This window comes from Semicossyphus pulcher, unplaced genomic scaffold (genome assembly GCF_022749685.1).
Source record: "Semicossyphus pulcher isolate SPU_LCO1_2020_fin unplaced genomic scaffold, fSemPul1.0.p SCAF_4, whole genome shotgun sequence".
In the NCBI taxonomy this organism is placed as follows: domain Eukaryota; kingdom Metazoa; phylum Chordata; class Actinopteri; order Labriformes; family Labridae; genus Semicossyphus; species Semicossyphus pulcher.
In genome coordinates this window covers 17,516,160-17,541,008 of record NW_027211715.1, presented here as the reverse complement: position 1 = coordinate 17,541,008, position 24,849 = coordinate 17,516,160, and the positions used below count along the sequence as shown (strand labels likewise).

General features: G+C 43.2%; 1 protein-coding gene across 1 annotated transcript in view; it reads left to right on the top strand.

The window, feature by feature from the left end:
- The window catches only part of LOC138607697 (cytosolic carboxypeptidase 6-like), a 285,563-nt gene extending 260,783 nt beyond the window's left edge, over positions 1–24,780 (top strand). Inside the window, exons 10-13 of the mRNA XM_069680335.1 lie at positions 11,441–11,593; positions 14,758–14,920; positions 24,005–24,098; positions 24,273–24,780. Coding sequence (XP_069536436.1) covers positions 11,441–11,593; positions 14,758–14,920; positions 24,005–24,098; positions 24,273–24,378 — 516 coding nt within the window. The 3' untranslated portion in view covers positions 24,379–24,780. The remainder of the gene's footprint in view (positions 1–11,440; positions 11,594–14,757; positions 14,921–24,004; positions 24,099–24,272) is intronic.
- The last annotated feature ends 69 nt before the right edge of the window (positions 24,781–24,849 follow it).

Below are 24,849 nucleotides of genomic sequence, written 5' to 3'. Positions count from 1 at the left end.
TTTATATTCAAATTGTAACACTCATAAAATAATCACACACTGTCAATAAACACACGTCTCAGCAGCCATTAAGTCAACAGCTAAGACACTGGGATGGATGACCAACACGTGTGAGGACCAGCGAACAAATGAAAGTATTGAACCAGTAAAATATCACTACAGTCAGAATAAAAAAAGATATTTAACTCATTAATTAAGCCTACAGTCGATAAGATTTAGCCAGTCACTCACACAGGTGGGCGGGATGTGGCTGGGGGTCAAATATAGTTTCAATAGAAGCCCCTTTTCATCATCTTAATGTTATTGTCGGTTTGGCCTTGTGTTGGGACGTCTGTTAAGAATGCAGATCCTGATAGTAATGCTTTAAAATGAACTATTCCTGATAAGTACTCATTTCTAAAGACATAGTTATCTTCCTGCACTGATCAACACAAGAACAACAAACTTTAAAGCTTAAAGGAACTTTTAGTTTGTGTTGGTTTTGGCGCCCCCTGTGGACAAAGAAGTACCTATCATCTCTTTGCTGATCTTGTCCTGTACATGTGTAATACTGCAGGTTTTTCAGACCCGAGACCGGAGAAGACCTGTTAATAAATGCTGATTGTCTCTTTTCCCATGGCCAGTGGAGTATACTCCTTTCGGCCTCTTTTCTGCTGCATCACCGTCTGATGCCACAAACTCTCCAACGAAACAAAGAACAAATTCCCCGCTGTATGTTGTTCTTCTGTAATTACACGACAACTGCCGGAACTTCAATGTACGTCATAGCATCGCGCCGGAAATGGGTAGGAGATTAGCGTGTCAACCCGGGTTTTGTGTTCCCATTTTTGCAGATCAGAGCCGAGGCGAAAATGAATACCAATTGTAACCTTGTACTGTCAGCGGGTGTTAGTGGGTTTTTTGACCAGTGGGAAAGGGCTTACATTGTGTTTTCTAGTGAAAAATCCTCTCCTGCTTTCTTTTATCATTTAAAACATACCTCTCATCGAGAATCTTTACCATGACAAATGTAAACAAAGGCTGTTTCGCCCACATGCTGTCAGTCAGCAGCAGTTACAGGCATTTAAAATATCTATTAAGAAATAATCAATCTTATCAGTATTTGGTCTTGCTTGCTTTTGTAGGTCATATAGATGCACCAGAATTAAATTCAGTCTGTTTCATAACCACCAAAAAACTATCTGTATGTTATAATACCAACATGAGACTCACTTACCACTAGAATATAAAATGCACCATAATTGTATTTTGCTACTCACCTTTTTTTTCCCAGCTGTGCGTCACAACTTACAATTCATTTCAGGATTCCTGCTCCTGCATGATTGCAGGATTGGTAGTTATACGACTCTAATAATAGTCTTTAAGAGTGACGTCCAATGTATTTACTGAATGAAGGACTAAAACTGTAAAATCTCTATGCTGGTGGCAACATGTCATCTTACAGGGGATATTAACTTACTTTGTAAGATTCAGAAATGTAAATGGAAACCAGTGCAGCATTATTAAAGGTGTAGTGCAAATATGTTTTTGATCTTTACGTACATAAATCTGACCCCACATTTTTTATTCCCTGTGACTTCTTAAGATACAGACAGATCTCTGCATAAGACAAAATCCAAAGTCACCCTGCCCTCCAATGCAAAAAGAAGCTTATTCAGTTTAAAAACCCATCAGCTATTCCTGTGACAGACACCGTCGTCACTCCAAAGTGATTGTCCATCATTGTGAATTCAGCTGCACTCTCTTTCTGCTAGGGAAAATAGCTACCCTGTTCTGTTCAGGCAATAACTTCCCAGACAAGTGGCATTTGAATCAAAGCTTGTAGTGGGAGCAATCTGCACTGCATGAGTATTGATGGCTGGAAACTTTCATTTGAAAATATTTGTCTATAAATTCAACTCTGTTTAAGACATTTGTGCTCACGAGTGTTTATGTAAACTCTCTCCTGAACAAGAAGTAATGTTTGAGAATCAGAGACATAAAGTCCTATCATTCGCTCACCTGGAAAGGTTATATAGAAATATGAATACAGAGTATGTACAGATGCTTTTTAGCATCCAGGTTATAAATTCATTACTCCTCATAACATACAGTCTGCATAAAAAAGACAAAAAAGGTGGCTTGCGGGTGGAGAAGAAGTTCACTAAATATGTATTACTCCACAGCAGAAAGTAGTCCCCAGCATTGCTCTCTATTGAAAAAGAGTGTTTCAGTAACCTCAACACCTGTGAAACCCCAGCAACCAATAGGGCGTCTTGGAGGAAACGTGTCTGTGAAGGCGCTACACTATACGGCGGCGACCTCCACCACGCTGCAGGAGAGAGACGCAGACTGAGGCTGAGGAAGGAGAGATCCTCCACTAAAAAGGCCCAAACTACACCAAACACCACCTCTGCTCACCCCTGCCTATACTGCACCAAAATATGCCGATCTAGAATCGGCCTCTTCGCCCACCTGAAGACCCTCAAGGGCCAAGGAGGAAGATAGTCATACTCGACCGCAAGTGACCGCCGAAGAAGATGATGACGATGATGGTGCACATATGTATTGCAAAGAGTGGTGTCAGTAGTTCTCAGCAGAAGTAGATTTATTTTGTGATCGCTCCTAAAAGTGTAGTTTAACTGAACTATGCACACTGCTGTAACTCGGTAAGACATGCATTTACACTGGTATGATATGTTGACAATAGGCTTCAGCTACATACACTTGAGATTCTTGCAAATAGGATGACTTCACCCATGTCATGGTAAGGGTTAGGGTGTAAGTGCTGTTTATAATGGCATAAAGAAGCTTGTTGTACCAGCTTTTCTCTTAACAAAAGACCCAGGTGCTTGAGAAGTGATGGAGTTGTCGTTGAGAAGTTGTGGTGTGAATATTAGGCTTAGATTCATCAGGTGATAACAAAGAGGACGTGTTGGGATGCTGATGTTGTGGTGTGTTTACTGGTCCTTTATTGGGGGCAATGTTTTGCCATCATGTTAGTAGAATAATATGTTAAAGTGGTGTTAATCAACGTTCTGTAAGTGAGGGTGTTTGGTTTTTTGCCCCCAGTGGTCCAAAATAGCTTGAAAAGACTCTTGGACATATTGTTCACAAACTAAATACAAAGTGAAATGTAAAACAGAGCTGTGATCAAGAACAGCCTTTGTGTGAATGACAACAAAGTATCTGCTCATAAGCTTGCTGTAAACTTTCCCTCCATCCATCTGAAGGCAACCTTGCTCAAGCTGTTTCATAAAATTCCATCATTTACCATCTGCAGCCGAATATTGGTCAGCAGGGAAAATGGCTGAAAGAGGCAGTGATGCAAGGAGCTATAATCTGTTCCCAAGCTACCCTGTTGTTTGTTTTGAAAAGAGAGAAATGGAGAGGGAGGGAAAAAAAGGAAAAGGGACCAAGGAAACAAATGGACCCATCTCCTTCCTAAAGCGTTGCTTTTCCAGCTCATTTATCAAAAGCAGAAGAAGAATTCTTTTTGATTGGCTGATTACCAGGAGCATTCATCACCGGCCGACATATCCCCACCAATTCGGCACTGCCATTTTGGATAATTTGTTAAAGATGACAAAGAGGTCATTGTTGCCTTGGCTTCTTTTTGACCTTTTTAATATTAGAAAATTAATTTTCAATCTGAAACAAACGTATGAGGTCCTGTCAGAGCACCGAGATAAATTTTGCACCTTGAAATCCTCCCTAATGCCCTCCTTCTGTGACTCCTCCCGCCACCACACTGCAGTCTTTCTCTGTCTCCGTCTCACTCTTTGTTCAACAGTCAGATTTGCCTTGTTGTGAAGCTGTGTGTGTCTTTTTCTTTGTCTGCGTCGTCCTCTGGTGTCAGCCAACCATTTCTGGTCCATTTCTGAGATTTACGGCCAATTTTACCCGATCATCCCTGCGTCGTTTCAATCCCTCCATCATCCCGCTCTTTACCTACCCCAGTTTGAAGCTAATCTGTCGCTTTTTCACAAGAAGATACAGATGAAGCTCTCCCACACTTTTACCATACCTTAATTTTTACATCATGGATCAAATTATTTTTCACCTCTTCATTTGCTTTACTTTTCTCTCTTTTCTGTCTTTTCCCATCACCTCTTCTCTTCTGTACCTATCACCCTCCCCCTCTTCTCCCTCTCTCTCCTGCTCTCCTGGCAGGCCCTCCCGACAGATGTGCCATCTTATGTGGCACTAACAGGCCTGTAGCGGAGGGCTGCCTTCGCCCGTTCAGCCTGATTACAAGTCACCTCTGTGTTCATAAACAGACAAATACCGCCATCAATTTGAGAGCACAGTACAGACTGAGAAGGGGAGGGGGAGAAAGGGGGAGAGAATGAGAGAGACGGAGACAGACGGAGGAAGAGTTTTGTGTCATTTACTCTCGTCCATGAAGCAGGTCATGCCATCTGCCATGACATCATTAGAGGGTCAGTGACCAGGTGCCCCCGTGACGTGAATTGGCTCCTCTAACTAATGAAATGTTGGTTAGAGTTTTACAGTGTAGAAGTGATGTGACGGCCTCTCTCTCCATCCGTTTTGTGTGGGAAAGTTTGACTCAGTGTAAATGTAGAAATCTAACAATTCCACAAATTCACCCGTGGCTCCACTGGAAAAGAGTAGGTTGCTCAAGGGATCATTGTGAATGAGAATGAGATTTCTAGATTTAATCTCACTTGAGGTTCGTATTGTCCATCAGCTAACTCCTTCTCTTGGCCAGCAATTGTCCAATTATACCTTTAAAACCATAACTAAGCCTTTCAATCTTTTAATGTCTTTCCTAAAGTGTTTTAGGAATTTTTCACCGCTCTCCTACACTTAAAATACATCAGAAAAAGTGTAATGTTGCTGTTATGTTAGCTGCAAATGTTAGCATGTCCGGCTGACTAGCGCACTGCTTTCAGTGATGCTGTAACCTTACTATTACTATACTAGCACAATTCATTGCTACCATTGTTTTGTATGGTAACAGGCTGTGTCAAAAAAAATGAATAAAAAGAGCCCCTTCCGAAACTAGCATGTCCACATTGTTAGTATTTGCCTCTAATCGGAGGGCTAGTCCTGAATGCTACTTTATCAGAGTACAGGCTAACGTTAGCATCTCTATTGAATTTGTGTAAGTATGAACTCTGCCAATCCTAGCCAAACGTTCTATTCAAGACAGCATTATGTTTACCAAATACACTGATTAGCCTATCCCTTATCCTAAAAACTTTACACCTGTAACATTTATTGAATCCTACGTACTACATTACAAAACCCTACATATCTCCATTGCTTGTCAAGTATGTAAGCTAAGCAGCAAAAAACACTGCTGCCCCTGTAGCTTCATGTCTTCCACGTGGATCATCAAACGGAGGGTAATAGCTTGTAGCCTGGGACATGCAGCTTTAGCCTCAGTGTTTCAGCACAATAGCATGTAATCATCAGGTGCACATTCACGACCCCTTTTCAGTAACCTTAGAAAAATAATCAGGAAACATTAAAAAGTCAATTGTAGACTGTGTTTCATCCAATTCATAAAGCCAGCGTTAGCTTAATAAGCTAGCTAGATACAACTGATAAAACAAGCTAGTGACAGTTGTTAAAAACCTGGCTTTGCCTTCCAGTGTCAGAAATATATGATCCATTGTTACAAAGATTACTATGAATTTTCTAGTAATACATCTGCCAATGTTATATGGCTAACTGAATATTTTGTGCAAAAACATAACGCATTAAAGGCATAGCAAAAGTAGCTAAGGGGCTGAGGCTTTGTGAGTCTATTGGCATCCCTCCAGTCACCGCCCTGCTAACTTAACATATAGGATATTACCGCCCACTTCAAAGCCCAGCTGGATCCTGTTCAGAAAGCTAAGTCACTCCTCCCACAGGTATCACAGGCAGTATTTAAATGTTGGATAATATTCATTACATGATGAGTAAGTTCAACTTTCTTCTCTTGAACAAGCAGCAGTTTCCGCTCTCTTTAAAAAGGTATGCTGCCGATGCTGAAAGCTTTATCCAGGAGCTTGTAATCCTGCTTCAATCAGCTCCTTTTCCTTTCTGTGTAAAGATAAGCCCCGCATTTACAGCCCTCCCAGCACCCCCCGCACCCCGCTCTAATTAATATGCAGGAGATAAGTACTTGTCTGACAAAATTCATTCGTTTGACCTTCTAGGCTTTACACTAAACTGTTTGCGGCCGCTGCAAGTTCACCACAAGTTGAGAGTTCCCTGGAGTTTGTGCAGCGCGATGGGGCTTTTGTTTCTCTCTGAGAGGTTTAATTTGGACAGCTCACTCTCTCCTCCTCTGTTTCTCTCTCTCACTCGCTCAAATTGTCTTCTGACTTTCATTCGGCAGTCTCTGTTTCTTAATTGCCCCTAATTGCTTAATTACAATTTCAAATGAACAATTCTGGAGGTCAGAGCGGGTTGTTAATTGAAGCATCAATCACAGCGCTGAGGCCTTCAGAGCCATCTCAGTTTGATTGACAGCGCATTAAGTGAGTATTGTAGTAAGCCTGGACATGACATTGTGAGGGCTCCATGGCTGTTACCACTGTTACTGATGCTTCACTACTGTTCTTCACATGACGCTGTGAAGGAGAAACTTTCTAGGTTAGAATCAGGACAGGATAGATGAAACTGAACTGGCTTTGGTTTGCGTCTGCACTCCTACTTTCTCTCTGTTTTTTGTGTTGTTCTTTATTATCAACTTTCCTTTTACGTCATGAAGATAAATACCTACCTCAGGTGTTTTATTCACTCTATGCTGTAGGCAGTGTAAGCATCTTAGTTCTTACAAAGCTGTGACTTAATGTTACAGCGTACAATGATATTCCAGACCGGTGTTGTACTGCTCTAAACTTTATAACCACAGATCCTGACTGGCCCTTTTCCTGTTTCAACATGTCACTGCCTCCTTGCATGTAGTGATAAGGAAGTGGTCCACTGATCATCAAATTATTTTCTTTATTAATTGATTAATCAGTAATTCCACATAAAATGATGGGGGAAATTGAAAAACACAGACGTCTTAAAATGCCTCCTTTATGTCCCGATCATACAGCGCGTTTTTAGCAGCTGGGGGCTTTTCTGTAGTTGCTTTCAATGAGAGGGACGCTTCTTTTGCGCTCTGCTGTGCCTCGCGTTTTTGGGGAAACGCTCTGAGCGCCTCAAGTTGAAATAACTTCAAGTCAAAGCAGAAAGTCGCTCGACGTCATTGCCGTCTTTTGTCATTGTCCAGTCGGATGAATGGAGAGGCGGGCCTTCTGTGGGTGTGACGTCATCCACCTCTGTTTCCCTGTGTTTCATGTTTTTGGGAACAGCCTCTCACCCTCCATCAAAGCCAGAGCAAGTGCTCCCGCCTGTCCATTTTTTAATGCAGATATAATTAATCTATTGAACACAAAGTTAAGTATTTTAGCTAGCTGCTCTCTTTTTAACGTTGGCTTCAACAGAAGAGGCAGTGCGGTGCGCTTCGCATTTTACAGGCTCTGTCTGATCGGGACCTTAGTCTGACTAACAATCCAAAACTCAGTGACAATAAGTTTTATAGCATACACTAAAAGGGAACAGGAATTATTCACCACGGCAGAAATGGATCTTTAGGGAGGATTTTTGCTTAAATATCTTTTTGTCTTAAACACCTCAGTTTATAAAATATGCTTTTGAGCTAAAAATGTATTCAAACTCCAGTTAAACAAATTGTCGCTGTGTGAAGGAAAAACACCAACAGCTGTGTTTGAAATGTTGTGATTTTTCACAAATGCACAATTTACTACACAACCCATTGCTTCTGTGTAAGAATCATTAAAACATTGTTTTATCATTTATTAAAAGAAGAGCTCTAGATTCAGTTTTTGTACATCAGGTTGCCCGTTAATTTGTTATTAATTTCAGCTCCAAATTTGGTGCTGAAGAATTCTACTGGCCTGCATTGACCTCTGACCTTAGTATCAGCACCTGACCTGACAAATTCTTTACCTGGTTGTAGCCAGCAAACTCCTGCAGCCAAGGTCAAAAGGCATGTGTAAATCATTCCCAAAAGAGTGTAAGAGAGTAATATAGCAGCAATTTAATGGATTTAAAATGTTCAATAGACACATGTAAGTGTAAGTTTTCTCCACATACTTTTGGCCATGTTGTGTGTTTAGCTCCTCGTTCTTGTACTTAAAGTAAAATTCACCCTACAGAGCTCCAATTACTTATTCACCTGATTTATATGTAAGCATGTAACTTCCAGTAAACCTCTCTGCTTTACTTCCTGAGCCACTCCTGATCACCCTCCTCCAATCCATCCACCTCCCACTCCCCCTCTCCTCCCTCCTCCCAGCCTCCACCTCCTCCACAGGGGAGAGACCCAGGTGATTATTAGGCTGGTTTCCCCTCGTCTAGACCCCGGCTGGTTGGATGGAACTCCTTCCACCCTCCTCCCTCTGCCTAATGGAGCTGGATTTACCTCTCGCATCCCCTCCCCTTGTCTCCCTCCCCCTCCTCTGTCTCTCCATGTACCCTTCCCCTCTTTCCTCTCTTCCTCCCCCCTTTATGTCTCTCTATATATTTCTCTCTCTGTCCACTGCTCAGTTGGCTCCATTTACTCTTTTTTTGTGTTTTGTTTTTCTGTTGTTTCTCCCTCCCTCCATCCTCTCACTGTCTCCCCCCCTCCTCCCCACCTTCTCCTGCTGCTGCTTCTCTCCTCTGGGGCTCCATCCATCAGGTTGTCGGGGGCTGCTAGCGGCTGACTCCCAGCCACCATATTTCACCGCCAGCCAGCCAAGCAGCTGACAGCACAGCCACCGCCAGGAAATTGCTTTGGCTGTGAGCGGAATTTCAAACACGGGCACACTGCGTCGCCAGGGCCGCCCAAGCACCGCTTCCCCCTCTCTCTCTCTCTCTCCCTTTTTCTGCCTCCCTTTCTCTCCTGTCAATCTCTCTACACACATCTCTATGTCCCTCCCTATCTCTCTCTGTCTTTCTCTCTTTTCTTCTCTCTCTGTTTGTCTTTATGTACTTATTTCCTCTCTTCCTCTCCCCACATCTCTGTATGTTTTTCTGTTTGCTCTCGCCTGCCCCTCCGTCTCTTCACACACGCGCAGCCACAAACCCATATGCATCATTTTTTTTCTCTTTGTCTTTTGTCCGTCTTTGTTGTTCCCCCTCTCTCTCTGCTCTCCCTTCACCTCCCACTATCTCTCCCTCTTCTTTTTCTCCATCCTCCCGTTCTTCCCTGCCTCTCCTCCTCTTTACGACCCACGGGGAACAAGGTGTGGAGCTGAATGTGTAATGAGCGGAGAGGGAGAGAGGGAGGGAGATAAAGAGGAGGAAGAAGAAAAGGGGAAGGATAAAACCAGGAGAAGGAGAATGGAGTTATGAGATAGTGAGAGGAGGGATGGTGGATGGTGCTGCTCCTGAGTTAAGGGTCAGGAGGTGTGTGTGTTCATGTGTGTGTGTGTGTGTTTGTAAGAGGGGCTTGTGTGACTGCCCTTGTCAGATCCAGTTTAAGACCATGAAGTGAGGACGTTTTTGCTCTGTGAGGTCGTTTCTGCTGGTCTTCAGATCCTGGCTGGTTATACATATACACTGTTGGTATTAAAATCAAGGGAATTAATACCATCTATTGTTTCTTATCAAGAAATAATACAAGACGTGCACAGATGGATATCAAACTGGAAAGCTTGTGATTTAAATTACAAATATTAAAGTAGAGACAACAAAGACCAAAGATTCTTGGTTTTTCCCGGGGCTTTCCGATACCATCCTTAAAGAGGGGGTGTTTTGCTGTTTCACATTTTTTGTGATGTCACAAAGCGCAGCCTCAGCAGGCTTCAGAGAGCTGGCCAATCAGAAGAAAGCGGGCTCGTGGGGGTGGGGTTTCTTAAAGGGACAGAGCTGACTGAGTCGTTTCAGGCAGAGGCTGTATGAGGGCCTGCACAGAGCACCACTGTAAATTATACTAAGCTACTCCACAGGTATCACAGAGTGAAATATGAAGCTTGAAAATTAGCATCATACCCCCCCTTTAATTACCTTGAATTATGTGTAACTGCTTCTGCTTTTTATTTTGTCACATTCACCGCACATACAAAACTCAATGCATACTGGTGCTACATGCTCAAATCATGCTTCAGTTCGGAAGTCTTGGAAAACCATCCTTGATATCATAGAGCTGTCATGGGTTTTACATGAGGCATTCCAGCCGACTCCATCCGTATATGCATCTTTGTTGCTTTACATGCAGAATTACGACGTCCAATCTCTCAAACTGCAGAACTCTATAGGCATAATATACCTGACGTGTGCTTCAGTCATCCCGGCTCTTATAGTCCTACACCTCGCCATGCCGTAGTCATGGTTATAGTTAGAGGATGAAGAAAAAGTCAAATCTGTGTGTGTGCGTGCGTGTGTGTGTGTGTGTGTGTGTGTGTGTGTGTGTGTGTGTGTGTGTGTGTGTGTGTGTGTGTGTGTGTGTGTGTGTTTAGATTGAGTGATAACAGAGTCGAGCCAGGGAAACAGATCTTATCAAATCCATTTTACACAGTGTATGGTGCAGAGAAAAGATATTACACACTGGATATGAAGTCAATATTAACCTGATGAATAAGTATGGGGTATGTGATGAATCTGTGACGTCCACATGAGAGAGCATGTTTGTGTCGTTACACCATCTCTGCCTTACATCCATGTATGCAGACTGCAGACGTGCCCTTCAGCACCTTCACACTGAGTGAAGTTATGTGTGGCTGGTTGGCTCCTTTCAAGGAGTTCACATGTGTCATACGTGTCTGAAGGTTTTTAGTCAACGAGCTGGTGAGATCTCATCAAAGCAGAGAGAGGCCTTCTCTTAAAGGGACATGTCGCCACATTGTCCAATCAGAGTTGATTGCTCGGAGAGAACTGAAGCAAAAAACTCCACGTCTTGCTCTTCTGACCAAATAGCTGAGTGCTTCTGCTCACTGAGCTGTGCCGACAATGCCTACATGTATCAGGATGCACTGTGGCCTCAGCCCTACTCGACTGCATTTATCTAGCCGTGTTCAGGTTTGATTAAATACGGCTCAATATCCAGGTTGTCCAGCGTAGTTTTAAAGCTAGTTTGCAATTCAAAGAAGGGGGAAGACTAGAAACTCAAGCTGAAATAGCCTGTAGTTTTTCCGAGACTCAAACTGCGTTAAATAACTGCACTGTTGGACAACAGACTTTGCAGCTGCACCTCAGAGACACTGAGAGAATCAGCAACAACTGCAGGCGTTTTCCACACTATAAACCTAACTCGGACAGTTACAGATAAGGTTGAAAATCTGTTTAATCTCTGTGGAGAATCTGATGTGGACTGTTGCGCACACTGTCAGAAAAAAGTGCCATCTTTTCTCACTAACCTGCTGTTCTTTATCTTTTGTTTGTGTCTCTCTGTCTCTCCGTCCCTCTGTTCTCTCTCATCGCCCCCTTTCCTCTTTTCCTCCATCAGAGAGTCAGTTTGGAGTTCTACATTGATGTTCATGCCCACTCCACCATGCTGAATGGCTTCATGTACGGCAATGTGTTCGAGGACGAGGAGCGCGTCCAGAGACAGGCTGTCTTCCCGAGGCTGCTGTGCCAAAACGCACCAGACTTCTCCTTTGTAAGTCACACAAACAGACACGCACACACAAACACACCAGAGAGGCGGGATTAGGAGCAGAATTTCACCTGCTTCCATCGGGGGGAAGAGAACATGAAATTGTCGTTCTCTGCAACTTCTGGTGAGGTGGTGTTCAGCAAGGCGGTTAATTCCCACCTGCTGCACTCCGATTGGCTTACATTTGATATATAGTTGCACGGGGCAGGCCCCAAGAGTTGGGTTTGAGGCGAGGCTGACTGCATGTATGCATTAGTTAGCAATACATCATGCACACAAACACACACTCAAGGTGACACCCTGACAATTTAGTTCAAGACTGATGAAAGCTGAGAAACTCACATCCAATCATTGAAACTCTAGAATATATTAAAAAAGAAGAAAAAGTTGCAGGTCTAAAATGATGCACAGAACACAGATACAGTATGCAACAGGTTTTCCACACATGTAACCATCTAAATAAATATGCATTGATACCGCATGTATGTGCATGACAGAAAAAGCAAACACTGTATGGTCCCGATGAAGCACAGGACTGTAAAAGTAGACTAGGATATTCATGTTTGAGCGGTGCACGTGTTCTGCTGAAGCTCTCTCTCAGACGGATAAAACTGGGTGTATTTGGACAGGACTGTGTGCAGACAGGAGGGAAAACTGAGGAGGAGATTAAAGTATTGGAAACAAACGGAGGAGGGGAGCACAGAAAACATCCATTCACTGCTTAACCTAATAACACCCTTTCATGCAGGTACATTATCCACCAAACCATTTCCTCTCAGCCCTCTGTCACTCCAGCTGACCTTCGCCTTCTCAGTGACGCTGACATTTCATAGCAGAGCCACTTACACACATCATAAAGAGTAACCTTTATTGCCCATTGACACCCACTGCCAACCTGGATGCAGGGACGAGCCAGGCAGGCGGATGTTCGCACACACATGTATTGAAATGTCACTGATTGTCAGTATCTATATAGTATGCGTGTGTTACGAAGGACGAGTAAAACGCTATTTCAGGGGAATTTATCCCCCCCACCCCCCCTCTTTCTGTATTGCTTGTGTGACAGCTGGCCCAGGGGTCATCTCCCTCTCTGTGCTTTTGTCCCTCTGCCCATTCAGCACTACCTAAAGCCCAATGCAGCCGCAGCAGCAGCAGCAGCAGCGGCAGCAGCACAGCACAATCACGGCAAACTCCCACTGGTGGCCGCCAAGTCTGCATTTCAGCAAGGCAACTCTCACTGCAGCAGAGTGGAGTGACAGTGAATGGAAACTTTTTCCACACTCTTCCCCAGACAGCAACATAGTTGTGTAGTATAGCTGACACGCTGAAACCCAAAATAGACTGGGTGGCTTTTTTCTCCTATAGCCATTTACAGCCAATCCTTGTAATGACTTTGTATGAAGTGAGTCCGTATAAATAAGCTACTTTACCCTTCATTATTTGTCCCCTGAGTCCTGAGAGACTTAGCACTGCAAGTTTGAGACAAACAAATCACAAAGTATAAATGCACAATCACTGTTAAGTCGTGTCAGCAGATATTGAGAGTAGTATTTGTTTTTCATTTATCAAAACGCTAATGTAGTCAAATTATTCAATTGTTATTGTGAGTAAAAAAGTAGCATGATATGACCTTTGTAGCTTTGACTAAACACGTCCCAAATAAGTCAATAGATACTTCATAACTTGATTTAAAGGTATAATAAGTAGGATCTTAGCATTTTGTCAACAACACGTTCAAACTGGGCCCCTCCTCCTGCGCTCTTCGTCACCAGAAGCTTACTCTCACTCTCTTGTGCGAGAACACGCCCACCCCGCCGAGCTAACACCGACAGCATCACAGTTACCTTTGCGCTAGCATGCTAACCGCCGGTTAGCTTGTCCTACCCGGTTTGAGGCACCTACCTGTCCAACAGAAAGAAGACCAACTCTGCATCGCTCTTTTGCCATGTTCGCTGCTCTGACTGGGGCCAAGTTGCTAATTTGAACCACTCACACACTCACCTATACGCTGTGATTGGCTCAGGGAACCACAACAGCACTCCTCCTCGAAACGTCAGGGTCTGCACATACACACTCACCAACACACATATATAGAGGTGATGATTTATATTATATTATAGTTGTAAAAGTCTATATTTTATTTTTCTTGGAAAATCCTACTTATTATGCCTTTAATAATGTTAGTAGCTTCCTCCATTTTTTGGGCCGCAGAAACAAGTTTTGAACACAACATGGACATGTTATCAACTTTTACTGTAAGTCCACATTGTAAAAAATGGCTGTACACATGGAGAAATATTAACAATCAATTAAACATGTATTTCTGTCCATTTGAAGTCCAACATTTACTCTCCTTTTAGCTTTGTTTTTGGTCTCCATCAACTCCAACTCGAGGGAAATATCTTGCTGCTAAATGCTCCACTTTATCCAGCTAGTTGCTTACTCCCCCTGTCTAATGTTTGTTGCTGGGCAGAGCAGGTATTTTTCGTTGTAGTATTTCTCTTTGAAAACAGCTTCCTGCCGCGGCCAACAATGACGCTTACGAGAGCGGTGAGAGTTAACCAAAACAGTGAAGGTGTGGTCCTGAAAAGCAAAACAATGAGCTGAAAGATGCTAAAACCATGCAGAGTTTGGTGATCATTCTCAGTTGATTGAACGCTGCAAGCAAGACAGTTTACATCAAATAAAAAGTTGTAAGCTGCTTTTTAGCATTTTATTTTTAGTTCCTATGTTAAAATATAAATACCATCCCTTCTTTCCTCTCCCGAGCACAGTGGTCAATCATTTCCATCATAATGCACAACTTTGTCGTGTTGACTTTTTCCAAGAGTAGTGATGAGTAAAGTGGAACACAAAAACTTAAAAGCAATATGTCCTTGCTGTATGTGTTTTTTTTCTGTTTAACTGCAAGTGTTTGCATTTTGAGACATAATCTGTTAATCAAGGGCGAGAAAAGACACAATGCGAGACATGTGCAGGGCTTTCAATGCAAACAATATGGTGGAATGTTTCAGCTGGGAAACACTGACCAGCTACTTGAACATTTAACTAGGTATTTAAGGTTATTGGGCATGTTATAGTTAATGATCTTTAGGAAACTCTAGAGTCATGCTCAAATATGTTTTAACCTACTTGTTTTTGCTTTTGTTTTTTGTGTTTTCCTCTAGTCCAACACATCCTTTAACCGGGACGTGGTGAAGGCCGGTACGGGGAGGCGCTTCCTCGGTGGTCTCCTCGACGACACATCTTACTGCTACACTCTTGAGGTGTCCTTCTACAGCTATATGGCAGCCGGCAGCACGGCTCCCGTGCCCTACACCGAGGAGACGTGTATCCTTCAACTGATGTGATCTGTGTGTATATATGCATGCGCAGGACAGTGTGCGAGATGCTGTTCAAGGCGCAGAGAGCAGCAGTTTTCCTCTCTCTTTGTATCACACACACAAACTTTCTGTTCCTCCAGCAAAAAATCTCCCTCTGAAATCAATCCAATTGATCTTGCAATCATTGGAGTCATTATTTTAACATGTATGTCCCTGGTTGTGTTTGTGTGTGTGAGTGTATTTGTGTGTGTCAGGTCATGTGTGCTCAGTAGAAAGCCATGTTGCTCTTTTGTTGCCTCTTGTTGCGACAGATGTGCAGCGACAGAATAGGGATGTGTTAGCTGCGTCTATTGATGTCGTTTACAAAGGCGAGAGGAGAAAGAGGCTTGTGTTGGCATATGTAGCACAGTGTGTTTGTGTGTGTGTGTGTGTGTGTGTGTGTGTGTGTGTGTGTGTGTGTGTGTGTGTGTGGCTTTGATTGCGATAAACAATGGAACCACGCTACAAACATGACTCCTGTCGACTACAATCATGCACACACACCAACGCACATGCATGCATTCATCAAGGGAACCGAAGGTCACAGGTGCCTTAATGGAGCCAGATGGGTGGAAGTTTTCCTTCAGCTGACCTTCTCGGGGCTGAAGAGCTCATGAGAGCTGGCCGATGGCGGTCTGATCTCACCGATAGAGTGAGTGAGAAGAGGGAGGAAGAGAGATTTAGAGAGGGCGATAAGGACCCTACACATGAGAAGTATGTGCTCCCCTACACATGTTCTGCAGGTGGAGGAGAGGGTGGATATAGACGAAGCCCCAGTGCCCTCTAGTGCTAAGAGCCGGCACAGTCTGATTTCACATTCAAACACACATTAAAGTTTGTAATATTTAAGACTTATAGGCCCTATGAGAGTTGGGAATTTGTGCTACAGGCAAAGATGTATCCGTGGAACAAAGAGGCGTTTGGGGACGCTGGGAATAAACAACGCTGGGCATTTCCTTTTAAGTTTTCTGTCCTTATCAATTGAACCCTTCTCGTAAAAACAGGTCTTTGCTTTACATTTGTGAAGCCAGAATGGTAATACAGGCACGTGCGCAGTGCTCCACCAAAGCTACAAACAAATAGCTGGCCTATTATTGAGCAGACAGGTGAACAAACAGCACATAACAAATTCTGCTGTGTGTTTTCATTTGAGTTGGTGACACCTGGTTTAGAGAGCAAGATGAGAAATGTGAGCCAGGTTTCTGTGTGTGTGCAGAGGGGACATTTCTTCTGAAGGTCAAAAACTCAGCCCTTGTGGGAGGACTCGCTTGATCTTTTTTGTTTTTCCAATAGTGTATTTGTGTGTGTGCGAGCGAGGGGGAGGGGCTCCGCAGGGTGGGCATGCAGCACAGGGACCTGGTGTAGAGTGAAGATTGGGGTCAGGCAGGTTGAAGGAACCGACCATGTCGCTTTATACGCCCCAGCAGTCAGCTCGATGGAGCGTGCAAATCATCAACAGAGACCTTTAGCATCTCAACACCCCCCCTCCACCTCTCTCACCTGCTGCACACACACACACACACACACAGAGGCACGCACATACAGTCCTCTAAACTAATACATGACAAATGAATAATAACCTGAACCCCCGACTCTTAGCACCTTCTGAACACGCCGCCCTTACCCTTTTATCTTTCTTGACTCTCCTTCCCCGCTGCTTTGACTCGCAGCCACCAGAAATTGAAATCTTAACCTTTCTCACAGCTGAGACTTTTGTCACAGTTTGAAAGTGCTCCGAAAGAAGCGTGATACAGCGTGTGTCTGTATTTGTTTTCTGATCTCTCCTCTTCCTCTTCCTCTCATGTCCCCGTCTGTCCTCTGTCATGTCCTCTTCTCATCCCGTCTCGTCACCCAGAACATAACAGCTCATTATATCATTTAGTCAAGCTGAGAATCCTCCTCTCTGAAACAGCAGGGACAGCCTCGATCATGTGTCCGTCTTTTCTTCGTCCTCTACTCATTTAACACCTGTGTGTGTGTGTGTGTGTGTGTGTGTGTGTGTGTGTGTGTGTGTGTTTCTATTTCTATGTGTGCACGTACCCACTCCTCCATGTATTCTCACATATTCTACTTAAAGTTAGTTTCAGCAAGGCGAAATCCGGTCTCTCCGACATCCCATCCCCAGAACTGTGATGAAACATTGTGTCTTGTCATTTTCCTCCAGGTTTTTCTATTTTTCACAGTCCAACTGTGTTTTGTGATGGAGCGTCCGGTTCAGACTCTGAAGTTTAAACTGGAAAGTGGAGTGGATGAAGGATGAGAGAATCTGGGACCAAGTTCAGCACTCAGCTTGACGCTTTCTATTGTGTGTGAACAATATGAGTGTGTATGTGAGCTTCGGGGGCCTGCTTACGTAATAGGTGCGTGTGTGTCTGTGTGCTTTTTAAAGACTACTCCCAGTGACTTTGAAGAATTATTCAAAGGCATTAAAAGTCATTCAGGATGTGACTCTTCCCTCAATGATTTTCTGCGGGCTTCCGGTTGCCCTTTTTTGTCATTGTACCGGTTTCCAAACTTTTAACTCTGAGACAAAGAACTTTTTGATTCCTGCAAATGTTTTGTTTTCCTTCAGGAAAGAGATACCTGCAAAGGCATCTAAAACAATGGTCCTTTTCTATCAAGGATATTCATTTAAATACCATATTGGTCCGAATATAAGACGTGTTTTTTATTCCCTTAACATACTTCTGAAAAAGTGGGATCGTCTTATATTTGGGGTCTAGACTTCTAAAGGCCAATATATGTTCACAACAGTATACGGCGCCAATTATCTGTCAAGCGAGTGTACCCCTTATGACTGAGGCCAGCCGTCACTCACAACTACAGTGCCAGGCAGGGTGAAATATGGAGAGACATGGTGATCGTCCGGAACAAAATGGCTCAAAAGTCGGACAAGTTAACCAACAACTGAGGCAGAGTTATAAAGCCAGTTTTAAGATAATTGTTGGCACAGACTGAATGTTGGAAAATGCCGAGCCCACAAAGATCACAGGCCACCGTAGCGCTGCGGAGCACCGCGGCCCCGTTCTCCTGCATTTCAGCGGGCGTAGCCCGGCCCTCCGCACCTTGGTTAAAGTGGTAATCTCGAAGTAAAGTATTTCTGATTCTGATTCTTTGGCGCCACCTATAGCAATACACGGTTATTGTGGGAGCACACTTCCCAGATATCCAGACAGTGTCTCACGTGTGACGTCCACGGTTGGCTCTGGTTGTAACTCTTGATTTTCCTGGCTGACGGTCGCTTTCCTTTTTAGACTGTTTGCCTTCATCTGAGCGTCGAATTTGTTTCTTTTTCTTTGGATTTTCACTTATTGTTGAAGTTGTATCTGTAGTCATCGATCTTTTCTTTGTTTGTTCAGCCATAGTAGATTACTGTTTACTCGCAACACTTACAGAGACCTAAAAAGCAGCCACTTAGCTCCGCCTACCCTCTGTGGCGGACCAACCACTGCTGGCTGATGGAAAACACGTCACTAACTGGGCGCCGCTTGTGATTTTTTCTGCTTAAGTCGCCACAGACACCCAGTCCATTTTACTTTATACTGCAAAAGCAAAGGCTTTCATCAGTGGGCCATAGGCTCAATCACCTTTGTGTTACCTCATTGGGTGATAAATAGTGTCTTAACAGACGTTTATTTATAGGAAAATAATCTCGAGATTATTTCTTGAAAGGCATTAAGAAAGATCAAATAAAATTGTTTTCTTTAAAAAAACTAATTTTGTCTTCAAAAAGTCTGAATTAGTCTTGAAAGGGGGTCTTCTTATAATCAGGGTGGTCTTATATTTGGACCAATACGGTAATCCCAATCTACTAGTGTTTGATTAATTTAAGTCCAGCAAGATTTGCAAAGTTGGCCAACTTAAAGATGCATTAATACAGTATGACCAGTACAACTGGTTTAGTCCTCAGCACTTGACACACAAGTACACACTGATAGCCCTCATTTTCTATGACTGTCATTTCTGTCATAGCAGCATCACCCAAACCTGCACCTCACCACAACAGTGGGACTCCATGAATACCAGAGCTGCCAGTGAAACACAGCGTGCATCACTGAACCTGACACCCAATGGACAGGCTGTGAGAAGTATGCAAATGATATAGCTTGGAGGCAAATATGCTTCACTACCACACATCATACACATCATATCACACAGACACGCACAAATGGATAAGTGCTCACACACACAGACCAAGCACTTACACACACAGTTGATTGCACAAATATTGTTGCTATGCTCAGATAAACATGCATCCTCACATGAGCACTCGCAGAGATGCGCAAACACACACACACACGCCAAGTGTTGATGTAGATTTTGTACATGGAGATAAAGTTGATGTTCATGGAGCTTTCACAGTTACACTGAGAAGTTGCAGTGACAGTTAAATTGAAGAACTGAAATAAGCCTAACTTTCAGTTTAAGTTTTGTGATCAAGGTTGCAAGTGGCAACTCCAGTTATAACTACTTATGATTGATTGTTTAATGACTTTCTTTGATTCTTATAGACAAAGTGGAGCCTTTCCTCAGCAGTGGAACTTGTAAAGCAACATAAATAGGGTCCATTGATCGGCTGTAAGAGTATAGAAGCCTTTTCTTTCCCTCATTTTAATTTATTATTCAAGTTTCCGAGCGCGTCTCCTTGGCAGTGACAGGTCTTCCTGTCAGGGATTTAAATCAGCCCTTGTTTGTCCCTTTGGGAAGCAGGACGTGAGGTCTTTGAGTCGGTTGAATCGCCAGTGGGGACAAAAATGTCCCTTTCTGTATTGCTGTTGTTGACTAGCCTCTTAATTAGCATTGATAATTAGTTCTCAACGTGTCAGAGCGGTGACAGGACCTGTCAGGGCCCCATATTGATGACTTGAATGTCCCCTTGCTTATCTCCTTGTTAACTCCCGTCTGATCTGGACAGCATTCTCCCTGTGTCTTGTCCATTTCACCACTCGGGGCCTTGTTGTCTGATTGTCACCTTGTCCGTCTGTCTGCCAGGACCAGGCACGAGGGACGCAACGGTGAAAGCCGCTAAATGCCGTGCTGACAGTAAACAGCTGCAGTAAACAAGTAATGACGTCCCCTTCCCCTTTCTCTCGTGTTTCCCGTATCTCATCAGAGCCTAAGCTGCTGTGCCCTTGAGCCATGACAATGACCTGTTATTGATTAGACACGACTGTTACGTGTACCGAGAATGTTAAAGAATACACCTCAGACACCTCAGCGGCAGACAGGCAGGATGCTGACAGGCTTTTATTGTGTGAAGCTGGTACAAACACCCATTAACCTCTGTGGAAGTGGAAAATGGTTACACAATGATAATGATTTAAGATCCAGTAGAGATGGTGATACATTATTAATAATGTTGTCAGTGTATGTGTATGAGATGGGGCTGCCTAGTTGTTGTGGAGTTATGCTGCTAAAGTTTTCTGAATATTTCCACTGCCTCCCACCTCTGTAATCCAAGCTACAGCCCACCGACTGTTTCCTGGCTCTCGCACGCATCGCTTCCTGATGCAGCAGAAGCCTCGTTCCAAAGCCTACGGTTTCCCCCGGCAAGCAGCCAGACAGCAGTCAGGGCATCCTCTGTGTCTCCGACCGTTCGCCCCCGTGGATGAAGCTCTCCTTCAGAAGCTGACCGTCCATCACAACACCTCCTGTAATAGACGGTGAGTCGTGACAAGCCAAGCTGAGAGGCCATCTGCGCACGGTGGGGTCGGCGAGATATTTTTGTCGCTGAGCGTGCCCGGCCAAAGAGCTCAGGTCTGGCACCGTGCTCTGCTGATGAAAGAGAACCGAGGAAAACACCAAAAAGTTTCCCGAGGTCAGAATGAAGACGTCAAGGATGAAAGAGGATACACAGTACAGTACATACAGTGTGTTTATGAGTTTTAATATGTGTGGGAATATTAGTGAATCACATCTGAACCACTTGTAAAAGATTTTAACGACCTAAACTGGATACATTTGCTTGTCTCTAGGGACTGAAATGTCGGTCAACTGGTTAGTTGATCCGGACTGAAATATCTCAACAACTATTGGATAGATGACATTTGGTACAGACATTCACGGTCCCAGAGGATAAATGCTGATGACTTTGTTGATCCCCTGAACTTTCCTGCAGTACCCAGCAACACACTACTACTGTGACACAGCCTAACTTTCTTTTTGTTATCGACTTCTTGAATTGTTATGGCGTTTGGTACATTAAGGGGTAAACATTAAATGTATCGGACTTCTTTCGGTGGATTGATATGATTACAGTTAGTCCTACAGATTCTGTGATTAGAGCCGCAGCCCTAGCAACGGTCTGTTCTTCATAGCAACGGGCTGCTATCATGAAATAAAAACCCCCCACTAATGCCGTAATTAACCAATCAGAATCAAGTATTTAACACAGCCGTGTAATTGATACGTTTACTGTATGTCCCCCTAAAGCTGCACGGTGGTGCAGTGGTTAGTGCCGTTGCCTCAAAGCTAGAAGGTTCCCAGTCCGAACCGAGTTTGCATGTTCTCCCCGTGCGTGCGTGGGTTCTCTCCGGGTACTCCGGCTTCCTCCCAAAGTCCAAAGACATGCTTGTCTGGTTAATTGGTCGCTCTTAATTGCCTGTCGGTGTGAATGTGAGCGTGAAAGGTTGTCTGTCTCTGTGTGTCAGCCCCGTGATTGACTGGCAATCAGTCCTGGTGTAACCCCGCCTCTTGCCCAATGACAGCTTGGATAAGCTCCAGTCCCCCCCGCAACCCTGAAGAGAATAAGCTGTATAGATAATGGATGGATGGATGGATGTCCTCCTGAGGATGAACTGTGATAACACTGCTAATCACTCAACCTTCAATTTAGAACCATCGAGATAAAATTTAAATTTGTCCAACGTCTGGCTTACAAAATCATGCTAATCAAAGATGGCAAAGACGGTAACATTATATCTGGTAAACATTAGTATGTTAGCCTTTTCTTGAGGAGATAGTATGCCAAAAGCTCAAAGCACAGCAGGTTTGCTAGCATGGCTTCAGACACCTTGTATTGTTTATAACTATTATCCATCAAAAAATAGATTCAGAAGGATATGAGTATTGTTTGTTCATCTTAAGTTTTATGTCTATTTAATCAGTATCATCAGCCAGCAGTTATGAAACAGACTGTGAGGCCACACACACACACACACACACACACACACACACACACTCACAGGAAGTCTGGCCTGATGCAGGACTAACAGACAAACATCCAGATGGGGTGTAAACAGACTCAGGAGTCGTGCAGAGAGGGTTGCCATCATCCTGCCGGGTGAAGAATGAAGTCCTGTGTAGACTCACGAACATACGCAAAAACACCCCCTCAAAGGCCAAGGTGACAGACTCGCTACAGAGGGGCTTGCTGGCTTATTTTCAGGCTAAACTTACCAGGTGTACCCTTGTGTTTGTGTGTGTGTATGTGTGTGGTGCACAGCGTATGAAAAACGACAGAACCTGAAGTGTACGCCCAGACACCCCGTCTAAAACCAGGATGGATTGTTTACAAGTTAACAGCTTTTGGACAATAGATTTTCACCTTTATAGCAAACAGGATTTATGTAGTGGGCTCTTTTTTTGATCATTACAAGGAATGGGAGAAGAAAATCTCCATCTTTAAAACAAATCTTTTTCAGTATGCCAGTTGTTTCAATCACACAGATGTGACAGACTGATAGTCCAGCAGATGACAGAGCGTATCTGAGTATCAACAAGGTAATGACAGGGGAAAGTGACAGATTATGTCTATGTGTTGCTCCATCATGCTGCAGTGTGGTGAAGAATGGAGGTAGATGAACATCAATGTCTCCAGACAGAGAAAAACCTTTTATTTTTTTTGTTTAGTGTTGGGATCTATGTGAACAGCATGTATGTACATTCACTGAAGATGGAGAATGATGAAGTAAGGATGATGGACATCTTTCATGGATAGATAGATGGATTGACAGCTGATATTGATGATGTTATTCACAGCACTCGCCTCAGTGACAAGATGAAATTTATTTATGTTAGCGACATTGTTCTTATTTATCTGTATTTACTATATCCTCACTCTTGGTGATTGGGAACATTGTTGGCCTTCTGCGGTTCTCCACTTCTTCATTATCTGAACCTGATTGTCATCATTACTCGCTCTGCTCCTCTAATGATCGCAGGCTTAGCAACAGCACTCATAGACGCTCAGCTGTTTTATAAAAGCAGTGAAGTTATTGATAGTGTCCTTAATGTAGTGAGGGACAATTGGGCAGAGGGGATGATGTGTGCGCTCACCTCTGAATTTAAATAAGGTCTCCGTGTGTAAGTAATTGCTTTTGTGTGATTCATACCAGCATCATGCATTTAGCTGACGTGAGTGAAATTCTGGTGATTTAGCCTCACTTAAATCAGAACGCAACACGTTGTTCCTTAAGGATTTACACTGCTCATTTCTCCAATCGCTAGTCCCCAGGTATTTGCTTTACCGCAGTGGGTGTGTTGTTCATGACAGAGGGGATGTAAATTCAATATTACTTCATGTCAAATGTGTCCAAGATTTAAGTGGAGTTTTGTGGGGTGTTTTTTTATGCAAATATACATCATATATATATTAAAAATTAGGAATATCTTGCAGCTTCAGTGATTTTCATTTACACATTCGCAACATAGGCATTATTTTCAAGTTGTGTTGTGTGCCATCTGATTAATGTATGACTGATATTCACTCTCTTTAAGCTGTGTTTTATTTCTCACCAACTTCTGAGGGGATTATCCAGACCCTTAGCTGCTAAATACTCCCTAACATAAACCAGCTAATTGCTAACTTTGTCTGTCTGCATAGGTAGCGTGAAATGGCTTTATCAAAGCATTTTAGCAAAAAGCTACCTGTTAGGAGCAGTAAGAGTGCACCAAATATTGAAGATATGTCTTGTAAAATCAAAACAATGAGCTGCAGTGCAATGCAATGACTCTGGGCCTCTCCATAGGGGCACTCTCCACTTTGGGAGACACAGATCTATAGAATGTTTTGAGCTCATGCAAAGACAATTAGCTTTAACTGTTTCCTCAGACATGAAACTGGGAAGGAATGTGGCTCGAACCTTCCTGGATTACTACAAACTCAACAACCTCATCAAGGACAACAGGCCAACTCACATTCAAAGGTAAAGTTGCATGGCATTACGCATATACATTTAAAATGAAAACAATAACCCAAATATGAATATTATTTTGCATGTAGTTTATACTCAAGCAAATACATTTTTTTGTTAAGCTAAGTCCTGAACTATACTGTACCATCTCAGTTCTTCATATTATGAATATGTTTTTATGTCCAGCTCTGAGGTTAAGTCCCACACAGGTGACAGTAACGGAAAGGGCATCGGTGTTGGAAGAGACGCAGCAGACAGAGAGAGGGAGAAGAGCCAAGGCGTCAGGCACTAGACAGACAGACAGACGGACAGATGGACGCAGACTGAGCATATAAAACGTGGAGCACCGTAGCAGGAGGATCCTTCACACTTCATTGCCTTTAGAAGCTCCACATCTCCCTGGCTATAAAGACTTATTTTCACAGATTTGTAACAGTGGGAAGACTGGTACTTGAAGGACTAAAACGGGAACAAGTTTTCTCCTTGGTTATTTGACTATAAACTATGAAATGTGTGTGACTTTGATATGTGGACTGGTGAACTCCAAGGAAAGACTATTTAAATCTGAGGCCTTCATTCAGCAGCTCTTTTGTTTGATACAGTTGTAAATAAATGCATGATTTCTATATGTTAACTTACTTTATGAATGCATTGGATGCTTTTATCTCTGCTGATATGTGTTCATTAAAACCATTATCACAAAATAATAATGTTGCACCTGTTGCTCTCTTATAGCAATACTGAGAACACAAATTATTTTATT